The sequence below is a fragment of the Agelaius phoeniceus genome, chromosome 1 (assembly GCF_051311805.1).
Source record: "Agelaius phoeniceus isolate bAgePho1 chromosome 1, bAgePho1.hap1, whole genome shotgun sequence".
Taxonomy (NCBI): domain Eukaryota; kingdom Metazoa; phylum Chordata; class Aves; order Passeriformes; family Icteridae; genus Agelaius; species Agelaius phoeniceus.
Genome location: NC_135265.1, coordinates 29,313,743 through 29,325,754, shown reverse-complemented (window position 1 = coordinate 29,325,754; position 12,012 = coordinate 29,313,743). Strand labels below are relative to the sequence as shown.

Below are 12,012 nucleotides of genomic sequence, written 5' to 3'. Positions count from 1 at the left end.
GACAAAAATTAGTTGTTTCTCTGCCAATGAATATAGCAAAATAAGCCTTCCCAGAGTCTATTTCCAAGTGGTCATAATATGATTAAATTCTGTATTTATTTTCATGCAGATGGCTAGAGGGATATTCTTGATGCAAGGTTGTTCTCATGCTAAGTTTTAAATCTCTGCTCAGAAAGTGTAGCTCTATTAAAACAGTTCAAAGTGTTTTGTTATCAAACACTCTTAATATAAGCAATTATACATGTTTTTAATCCAGTTGTTTTCAAAAATGGTCAAAGTATTTCAGCTGACATTTTACAAAAATAAAAGAAATTTTCTGATGCAGAAATTTCAGCTGAAGTCATTGAAACTGACACTGCATAAAGTGCAAATAAATAAAATAAATATAAACAGTAAATATAAGAAGTGTAAATAGGATGTGGTAGAAAGCGTGACAAACTTGCAAATGTAGCAATAAGCCCTTGCCCCAAGTGAAGACCGTAAATGCCAGAATAAGAATTTGTTACTGAAGTTAAAGGTACTCCTTTTATTGTGACCTTTTATTAGCAGCCCATAACTGATCTATTGTTCCACATGTTCTGACAGAGTGTTCATACTGCAGTGAAGTATAGATGCTCTTCAGGTGTTGAATAAAGTATTTACTATTTCCATATTTAGATACAGGACAATTTTTCAATGACATGCCTTGTAATTGCTTAATCAGAAAGGTTATATAAAATAGTTTTAGCAGTAGGGGGGTTTCTGATTAACTGATAATGGAGCAAACCCATATCACAGACTATTTTGATTATTTTGCCTTGATTACCAAATATTAGTCTGAACTTTCCCAAGAAACATATCTAAGTTTCTAAGTCTGATATTTTTCCACAGCATAGAAATACTGTAAGGAATGGCAGTATTAGCCCTTTTATAATATTATTAGGACCTACCCCTGAAGGTGAGAGTAACTGAGGTTCTTGTTAACAGATCCCTTGGTTAGATCAGAGTGAAATGACATGGAATGACCATTGTTTATGTATACATGGATACTACCACCCATGGATCCAGTGATGAGATTTGATTGTTGCTTTATTGAAGTGATGTCCACAGTCTTGATCTGTCAGGGGTGAGGAAGCCCCTGAAACATATAGTTCAGTGGGTTGATACATGCTCAGTTTCAGGTAGGAACTTAAGGTACCTCCCCTGGGGTACACTGTCTATGGAAACACTGTGGATCATGTTCAGTCCTCTGGTGGAAGGCCCAAGAAAGGAGTCTGGGGGCACATTGGGGATATTTGGTGGTTTATGATATCTTCTAAGACATTACAGCTCCTTCTCACATCCACTTGGTTTAGCCAGTTATTCCAGAAGGAGCAAATACCTTTAGGACTGTCCTGGTACTTCGCCATGTCCAGAGTTTTATGCCTGAGCAAGTTATGTAACTGAGGACATGGGCACGATAAAAAGCATTATCCCATCTAGCAAGATCTTCTTACCAGCCTCTTCCCTTACTTGGCTCAAACCCCAGCTTGTTGCTAAACAGAATGGTTTGTTGTGGTCCTCCTCTAGTGCTCACCCCCTCTGCACCTGTGCTGTTCTTAGGTTTCACCACCACACACCCAAAACCTCTCCTCCTGCCCTTTGGTTGGGGGATGCAAACCTGGCCTCAGCAAAGCACCTGCTGCTTTTGCAAATGGCCAATTGCATGAGTCATTAACCATTAACATTTCAGTCTCCCACAGCTGTTGTGAAAATTTATTTCATCACTGTTAATGATCATTCCACTTATCAGAACATTGACCAATACTTGAAAACATGGAACACTGGCAGCATAGAAGGTGTTTGGGTTCTTGAAGTACAGTTTTGTTTTGTCCTTCCTACACCTGTAGGCTGTATATTTTGACATACTGTAATACAATAGCAAGATAGGTCAGGCTTTAATCATGATTGACGTTTTATTTAAATTGTAAAGTCTTTCAAAGGTTAGATCAAAGCATGTGAAAAAACTCCAAAAAACCAAATTCTTTCTTGTAGAATAATCAATTCCCTTTCCTATTCCAGCAAAACCAGTGTTGGAAAGAAGGAGCAGACTTCAAACTTATTTTTGGTTATCTCCTTTTAAAAGCTGAGGAAAGTCTAAATCATTTCCTCTAGGAGAGAGAAAATATACATGACAGCAGCCTGTGATTCAGTTTCATACAGTTTTAATGTGGCAAAATTGTCATTAAATATGCATTTGTTTAGCAATCTAAAATTTACTTTAATTGTGGAAGAAATTAGAGTGACCATGAGAATAGTTCATTAATCTTCTTTTTGCTGCTATATTGATAAGCAGATGAGCTTTACCTCTTTGAAACAGGAATGCAAGTGGAAAATATGAACTAGAGGTTGGGGTTTTTTAATTATTAGAAAAATTGTAATATTTACTAGAATAATAAGACTTGTCTTGCTTACAAAAATTTCAGTATAATTTCTCTGGAGTTCTTTGTTTAACTCCATTTTGTATCTCTATGAAAAGTAATACAATCCTCTGTTCAATAAAAGATACAGTGCATTTGAATAAAACCATAAAATTTAATCTATTTCATGGCTTGTAAAGGAAATTGGTACATTATTTGAAAATGAAGCACAAAATTATTTGTATCTACATCTATCTTTGCATTTGAAAAGCTGTCAAGTAAGTTATCTCTCTATGCTTAAAAACAGACAGTCGACTAGAGAATGGAGAACAGGCTCACAAAACATTTTTTGGCTTGATAGACTCTTATAGGTTATATTTAAATTACCAGAAATCAAAATCTCACCTGAAATATTTACTTAATCTTCAGTTATAAGATTCTACAAAATTTAGATTTATAGATGTAAATTTTCTAGTAATCCTTGAGTGCATTGACAGTGCTGGGTTTTTGTGTGGCTGAGCTCAAAATACCTGAATTTGCACAGTATGTTCTGAATGACTCAAAAAATATATGTCTCTTTTAACTTTGTGTAAGTCAAAGAGTTTTTTATATAGAGTGCTAATAAGTGAGTCAATTTAAAGCAGTCTTTTAAATAAGGAAGAAGAAAAGATTCTTCATTTGGGGTAAAAGTAACTGAATAGGAAAAAGAAAGATTATAAAGAGAAGACATATAGGCTTTTTTATCTTAATAATAGGATCAAAAGACATTACAAAGTAATGTTATGAATATTTACATCAAGGTTTTGTTGGTCTTGGTTTTTTGAGGTTTTTTGTTTGGGGATTTTGGTGGGTTTTTTTTTTGGTGGCTTGTTTGTTTGGTTTGGGCTTTTAGTTTGGTATGAGGGGGTTGTTTATTTTTTGGTTGGTTGGTTGCAGGTTTTTTGTTTGTTTGTTTTTGTTATTGATCATCCCTATGTAGAAAGTAGTGGGAAAATAGAGGCATCCATATTTTCCAAAGACACCCAATGGAAATTCAAGACTTAGTTCACATTTCTTTGGAAACAAAAGGTTTCTAAATTTCTTCATATATGTTGGTATAAATAAATCACTTGATCCCAGGTTGGTATGGCAGTGTGCTAGCTAAATGCAGGTAAAGGAGGAACATAGTTGGATCACTTCCATTCATAGACTTGAGAAATCTGGACCTGAATCGGGCCAGAGCCCGTCTGGTTGTTAGAGCTCCTTTGAGAAGATGCCATTTATCTGAGAGAAAGTTCTCAAAAATAGTTTCCAAATATTTTCAGATTGTCTGTGTAAAAACCTTTGGAAATTCCTGTAATTTTTTTCCATCGGAAGCATGTCATTTCCTTATTACTCTCTTCTCTTCCCAACTCTGTGTAGGCTGCCAGGTTGGACATCTTTACATCCTTCTGATGCTGCACCCAGGAGTTGCTGGCTCTTATACAAACAGGTTTCTGGAAATGGCCAGTACAGCAATACCTCTGCTTACTTCATGATTTTAAGAGTCATTAAGTAGATTTTAACAGCAATTAAGTAGTCTCTTATATGTAATTTGAAGTAATTAAAAGTAGGATTTGTACTTTTTACATGTTTTACAGTCATCTACATTTTTGTTTCATTCTTCTATACTTCTAGCTCATGCAGACTCTTGTTTTCAAGTTAGAAGCACAATGTGCTGTGCCTGTGTCAGAGAACAGTTTATACAAGTGGAGAAACTGTGTTCATATCTGATTCATAAGTGGGAATAATGAATTCTAATTCAGTATCTTTTGTTGTGGTTGTTTAGCTTCTTTTTTTTTTGTTACAGAATAATAATTACTCATGGGAGTTCACAAAAAGTACACATGCTTGTTTGAAATGGTGCTGTTGGCGTCCTGATTGTATTTAACAGTATGCAATAAATCTGCTAAAACAGAAGTTCAGTCTTTATGTATTTAAAAAGAAAAAAGTGTAAATTGTGCCTGCTGTCATGATAAACTAAGCAATTTACTGGCATTTAATCCAGTTTTATTTTCCTCTGGAACCTCTTAATGAACTTCAAGATGCAGGTCTCATTGCCCATTTAAAATGTGTCTATGAGTGAATTACCTGGTAATACAGCTCTCCTTCTGCAAAATATCTAAAGATTGTTAGATCTGGAATTTTTATTTCCTTCTAGTATTTCATCTGTCATCATGTACAATAGGCATTTGCCTTTACTTTTAACTAGCTTAAGGCAAGCTACATTTTTTCTTGGCTCTTGTTCATGATGGGATTGCCCTGCTTGCACATTCTACTACTCTGCAGGATAAAGATGTTAACTGGGAATCAGAACTCATATAGTAGGTGTAAGACATGAGATAAAATCGATACATTTTTCTGAGGCATGTCACTGGTTAAGTGACAAAAAATATTCTGATAGTCACTGAAAAAGAAAAGTCAAAGGTACATTTGAACCTGTCAGTTCAACATATTCCTGTTATCCCTTTAGGGGATATCATACAACTTGACACCAACATTTAAGCTTTGAAAATTATGAGCTCATCTATTTCAAATGGGATGTCACATGTTCCCAAGCCTTTGCCATTACTTATAGTGGAAGACAGGATGATCACTTTTGTCACATATTGATAGTGAATAAGATCTTTCTTTTTTTCTTTTCTTTTTTTTTTCTTGTTTCAGAATGAAGAACAAATTTTGGTATTTTGAATTTGGCACTTCGGAAACTTTCTCAGCCACCTGTAAGAAGCTGCATGAATCTGTAGAAATAGAAGTAAGAAACTAATTGTTGCCTTTATCCTTGAAATGTCACTAGTTTGGCTGAAATGCAGGGAGCAAGGGCGCAGAGTGCCTGAATCCAACAAGGCAAAGCAGTGCACATCCTTTCGACCCTATATTCCAAAATATTATTTTTATCATGTCTATTTGTAGTGTAGCCCTGCACACTGGAACAAAGTTCAGTTTGATGATTAGTGAAGTCTTAATACAGTAGACAAGGTCAAGAGGTGAAGTATAACATTAGAAATCAATAGGGAGTGTGGCTAGGTCAGGTGGAAAAATGAAAGACTGTTGGAGGGAGTGAGAGCTGCTGCAGGATTAAAATAAAAAAAAAATAATCTTATTATTTCTAGGTCTCAAGGTTTTATAACCTTTAAAACTCAATTCCCTAAAATTGTACGTACTTTCCTGAATAAAGGTTAAAGAATATATGTATTTTTTGAATTATTCCCCTTCATTAAATAGCTTTTCTCTCTGCACAAGGGGTCATCTTTCCATTATACATTGAACATTAACTAAAAAGACACAGGATACTTACAGACAAAATGGGAATTTAAAATAATGTGCCACTGCCACTTTGATGGCTGCTAGAATAAGTGGCTGAATTACATAAACTGTTTGGGCATCTGATGTTTATGAGTAAGTACATGAAAAATGAGAAATGAGTGAAGATAAAAACCTGAGAATTTAGGTTAAATAATGAAATCATTTCTCAAGAGGATTATGGTGCTTTTCCTTTCCAGTAGTAATGAGAAACTGCATGTGTTGGGGGGTATTTGTATAGTAGCATGAGGCACTCTCCCACCAGAGAGGTCTGGTGGGAGCTATGAGAGTCCAGTCAAAGCCTCCTGAAGGGTGAATTCTGAAATGATCTGAAGGAACCATGTACCTGATAGCAGAACAGTAGCAGAGAATACTGAGACTGAAACTGTAAGACCAGCAGTGCCACACTTGCCTGTTATGCTGTTACGTTTCTCTTTGAAGTGAAAACCTGCTCCTCACGTGTTGGATTAAAATATAATAAAAATAAAACAAAACTCCACCGAAAGCCTTAAGAAAAAAAACTGAACAAAAAAATCACCCTTGCTTCCCAAGAGAGTGCTTCACATGCGTGAGTTTAAGGAAATGCAGCATGAAAAATATTTTCTTAGTTACTGGAAGAAATGCTTACCTGGTTTGATTAGATTTGAATAAACTGCAAGTTAAATGTACCTTTTGATTAAATACAAATTGAAGAGCAGGCTTTCCCAATAAAATACTGATATCTAGAGAAAGTCATATGTATCCTTATACATATTAAGATGTGAACTTTTTTATTGTAACCATTCAAAGAATGATTAGATGTTAACATCACAAAGCAAACAAGTAGGTATACAAGTTTGTGGTGGTGCTGCTGTCAGTTGTGAAATTATTACGTATTCATGTCAATAACTATTATTACCAAAAAAGTTGTACATTGCCAGTATATGAGGCACTTTTGTTAATACTCACTTCATCTATCCTAGTCATTACCATTAGTCATACAATTAGAAACAAAAAGCATAGTTTCCAAGGTTTACAAGAACTATTAGGAGGTGGTTATTTGTGTATTTATTTACAATGACTAAATTACAATGCTTGCTCGTATGCTTGTATCTAATGTTTCTTGTTTGAATATTGTCAGCATTTTAGTCTGATTTTTAACCTGATGCCCCTTGGGGATGTCATTGTAAATGGGAGGTTGGTGCATGAGACCACATTTCACTCCACATAAAATGCACAAAGAATGTGCTTGCTCTACAGCCAAATTTTGAATGAACAAAGCCTGAGAAGATTAAGGATCTGTATCTCTGAGTTGTTAGACAGTGATCCAATGTTCTCTGGGCAAATATTTGTTTAGCCTTGTATTTGATTTCTAACCTAATTAAGCTTGGTTTTTCTGACATACATTCTTTACTCATGTTCTGTATGTTTTTCTCTATGTGAGATGCAGAACAAAGTTGGACACCACATTCTTATGTTATCCAGAATAAGATGTATTTTTGTTTTCAAAATCAGATGTAAGAAGTTGAGGAGAGGTTCTAAAGGGAAAGAAACCAAAATGAAACAAACAAACAAAAACTAGGACAAAATTAAGTATTCATTTTCAGTAATAATGTGTCAGTCAACAAGGCTGAAGATTTTACAATTTAGAGAGCTTGCAGTTCATTTCCACTTCAGAAAAAAAAAAAGAAAGCTATGTGAAAGATACTTAATGAGAGTAGGTATAGATGTGGTGTAAAAGTGGCATGGACCATACCTGCAATGCTGTAAAAGCATAGTGGGAGCAGTGTAAGCCTTCTATACCACCTGGTGTTAATGGGTAATAGAAAGGAGTTTAAAACATTCCTGTACACTTGCCTGATAATGCTCTTAGATTCACAGCAAAGCCTTAATATCAGTTCTTTTCAGGCATGGATATGTATTTTCTCAAAAGACAGATGATCTGAAAATAATCGATACGATAAATAAGGTATAAACAATAATACCCAAGAAGTGAATGAGGCCAGAAAAGAAGGCAAAAAAGAGTTAGAAGAGCTAGTGTTTCTTTTTTGTCTAGGTAGGCATACTCCACATTTTAAAAGTAAGCTTTTGTTTTTAACAGCATCATTACATTATTTGAAACAAAAAGGAAAAAGAAAAGGAGCAGAACACGTGTGTTTTGTTTTTGTAGTATATGAATGTGTTAGAACTATGCAGAGCTACCTGTAGGGCAAACTTTTTGTCTGTTTATGAACAAAAGAAATGCTTCTTTCCTAATTCAGAAAGTTGCTCATCACTGGGGGACTCTGAGGCCTCCTCACATAATTGTCTTAGTGTACTACCTGCTGTGCTCAATATTGAGTGAAAATGGAAGCTAGACCCCGCACCATCCTATTTCACAATTCTTCTTTTATTTAAATAATTCCAGTCAGTTTGGGGGACGCCAGACCTTTATAAATTAACAGCAGGGAAATACCAAAGGTGTCAGATTGCATATTTATCATCTTTCTCGTGTAATACTTAAATATGTATTAAGAAGTGACTGACATAAATTAGGCAGATTTCAGAAGCCACAGGCCGTGGCTTGTAGAGGACCCCCTTCTGCTTGACATTTCATCCTTGTCAAAGATCAAATTATTTTAATTTAGGCTGCAAATTATAAGAAATGAAGACTTCTTTGTGGGAATTCCCTGTGGTAATCTGACTTTTGTTGTTACTGCTGCTTGTCAGTGTGCAAAAGATATAATATGCATGCAAATAAGGTTAAAAAATATGTACTATCTAATTATCCAGCCAGTACATTCCACTTGAAGACAGTGGGAGGCCTGACACACAGTATGTGTTTGATTCATTGAGGCCTGCAGGGTATTTACACAAGATTACTTTTAATTATGAAATTAATATCTGTTTATCTAGAATGTATAGCAGTAAGTGAGCATACACATGAGCAGAATTTTTAGCAAAATAAATCATCTTAGTATTTAATACATATAAAATACTGGGGAAAACCACAAATTTGCTTCCAAAAATGACAGTGAAAACCTAGGCCTTTATTCTTGTAAGAAAAGTGTTATTTAAAAGTTATACTTTGAATTATAGTAGTTGCCACAACTGCCAATTCACTTTCAGATATGCCTTTTGACTTTAAAGTTTTCCCTGTATAAATGTAACCCACAGGTTTAAAATTTGATTCTTGAAGAGCAAATATGAAATGGAAATCTAAGTATTGAAATTGTTCTCTCTCCAGATTTGTGCTCTTCTTAGAAGAATTAAGATGTGTGTGCATTATAATACAGTTCTGTTTTATGATCTCAGAAAGTTTCAGAATAAACAATTATTCACAGTTATTCTTGCATTGTACTTGGCTTTTCTTCTTCAAAGCTGCAATAAAGTTTTAGGCAGAGAGGAAGAAGTGCCAGTGACCCACAGAGCAGCAAGCTGCAAGATGTCAGTGGACTACTACTGAGGCATGCTTAATTATTTTTCCCGTTTTCTCCCTGATTTTTTTTATTATTGTGTGTTGGAATTGCAAAATAATATCCTTAATGAATTTGAAATGGATGACTGGATCCTCTACAAGCCTGCAGAACATTGCAGGAGTAGGATCAACTGTTTTAAAAATATGCTGCTCTACGCTGTGGTCCATGTGACTTGTCAGGATATCCATATGCTCTGTCTGTGTTGTGAGGAATGAAGCTAATCCATCTCTAGCCAGGGTGCCAGCACATGAATCCTGGGCAACTCTGGCTGGTTCAGTGAACTAATGAGTAGAACTGGGTGCTTTGCTTTCCACCTGCAGGTTCCACTGCAGTAATGTGAAGTTGTGGTTTATTTTCTCCTGTGGAGGTTCTTCAGTATTTTGCTACATTTTATATGAGTTGAGAACTTCCTAATGTTGGTAGAGAGGAGGACTAAGCTTGAGTAAATTATAGCCAGTGAAGGCTAGGTGTATCAAGCTAGGTTCATCTCATCCAGTGTATCTCAGGTGAACTGTATTTGCAAATGTTGGGGTTCAACCACCTGAGAAAATGCTGCAGTTTAATGCTGGGCAGGCTGATATGTTAAGATCCCTGAGCCATTCTCCAGAAGTGAAAAATATGATCCCTTTATAATTGGAAGCCAGATTTAGCATAGAAATATACTTGTATAAAATGTCTTAAAGTCCAGGTTTGCTATAGGAAGCATGAGAAATACACACTAGTGTCACAAGATGGGTATAATTCCATCGCTGAAGGGACTATCCCATAGACTAAGATTACTTCTGTGTGTCCAGTAAGCCTTGGAAAGGTTTTAGATCACTGATGCCTCTTCTTTAGCTCCACATCCTGTGTTTTCCCTTAGTAGTGATGCATATTTTAGAGAACTGGTTGGTAAAGGTTCTGGGGTAAGGATTGCTGCAGCTGCATCAGGAATTGTTGTACCCATTTCTACTGAATTTTGGTTGTTGCTAGGAGCCACTAGTCTGCCATAGCCCTATGCTGATATGCTTGTTGTGCCTTTGGATTTAAATGAATACCTGTGTGCTGTTCTGTGCTCCTGGGGCTTTCTTAGACCCTTTTCCATAAGTCTGTGTATTCTCTGCCTGCAGGGACTTTGTATTCCATCTGTTGGGGAAGGGACTCAGTTGCAAGAATTACAAGTATCACTGCAAAATCATAAGGCAGAAAATTTAGGTGGAAAAGGCAACAAAAATTTCAGTTATTGATAAAGAAATTTTGGTAGTATAAATGTTTTTCTGCTAATATCTGTAGTGAAGCTAGGAATATATTTCACTTGGGTCAGTGAATAGGTATCAGATAACAAGACAGTACCAAATGGTCCCACACTTAGGCAATCAAAAGCTGAATAGCAATCTTACTTTACCTTCTGATTAATGATCTGTTCTTATCTCGTACCTCCTTTTCAGATACAAGTATATCTCTTAGGTGTAAACATTGAATAAACTATTAGCAGTGTTAAGAATGATAAATTGCTGAAGAAAAATATCTGAGAAAAAGAGCATTCAGATTTTTCTTTCTCTCTTCCTGCTTTCTCTCTTTTTTTCTTTTTTCCTTTTTTTCCCTTCCTTTCTAATCAGTGTGATGGAATTCAGCTGGACTTAATCAATATCTCTCTGGAAGGAATTGCCATTCTAAACATCCCAAGCATGCATGGTGGATCGAATCTTTGGGGAGAGACAAAGAAAAGACGAAGCCACCGTCGGACAGAAAAGAAGAGGTCAGATAAAAGAACCACCGTTATAGATGCCAAGGAATTGAAGTTTGTGTGCCAAGGTAAGCTTACAGATTGATATAGGCTATCTGGCTCCATAATGTCAACTTGGTTATATAATTGACCTTGTCAAGGAAAAGGACAGACAGTTCTTAGATATTTCCTTTCCTGTGCATTTAGCTTTTCTGGTGGGAAACACTGCCAGAAGGGCACAAACAAAGATGTACTGCCAATTGTAGTCTCTATACTTGCAAACCTGCCTCAGATACTACCTGTTAAGCAGACTAATCACACCATGTGGCACTGCTGGCTACTGGGACATTCAGTCTAGAAGTAGTTGGAGATTTTGGAGTTGGAAGGTGCTTCCCGAACATTTATAGTATTTCTTAATGTCAGTTAAGAAACTGATATTAAGTTACCTGTGGATAGTTGTGCCCTGATTCTAACAAGCTTTCAGCAGGGGTGAGGGAAATCACTTCAGAGTAAAAAGAGCAAGCTATCTATACATTTTATGTTACTACGTTGTAATGCTGTATGAATCCTTGAATACATATGCTGTAGTTGGCTTGCACAGGCATGATCATTTTTTTCAGGGTTCGTATACTTTCCTGGTGATTAGATGCACTTACTCAATAAATTTTATTATTAAACATAACTCTTGACAAAACCAATAATAAATAACAATTGCTGTTCTTCTCTGAGAATCTGAATACTATGCATTGTAACACTTGACTGCACGTCACAAGCCTGAGTGATTATAAGCCATCATTCTCTTCACACCAAAGGAATTAACAGTTTAGGTTGTGTTTGTTTGTTTTTCTCTTTTTATCCTACAAAAAGGATTATCATTTGCTTCAGAGTAGCTTCTTGCTTCTCCTCATTATTCAGACTTTATAAAGATCAGGACTTAACTGTATTATTCTGTTGGGATCCCTTTCCTAGTTTTGAATATCCTATTTTTACATTTCATTAGCAGTAATTTTTAAGTCACTATTATAACATTGTTCATTATTATGTGTTTTTAGTTTTAATTCTGCTAAATTATCTGGATGACAAAAGTTTAGGAATAAAGTAGTTTTTTATGACTTAGAGACTGCAATAAGTACTAGCATTCAATTTCTGTGAGCTCTAGCAATTTTACTTA

The 12,012-nt window shown here is 35.6% G+C and overlaps 1 protein-coding gene across 6 annotated transcripts in view; it reads left to right on the top strand.

The window, feature by feature from the left end:
- The window catches only part of DGKB (diacylglycerol kinase beta), a 378,520-nt gene that overhangs the window by 291,682 nt on the left and 74,826 nt on the right, over positions 1-12,012 (top strand). For all 6 annotated transcript variants that reach the window (XM_077175541.1, XM_054639423.2, XM_077175548.1 and 3 more), the window contains 2 exons: positions 5,061-5,151; positions 10,735-10,930. In XM_077175541.1, the coding sequence (XP_077031656.1) occupies positions 5,061-5,151; positions 10,735-10,930 (287 nt within the window). The remainder of the gene's footprint in view (positions 1-5,060; positions 5,152-10,734; positions 10,931-12,012) is intronic.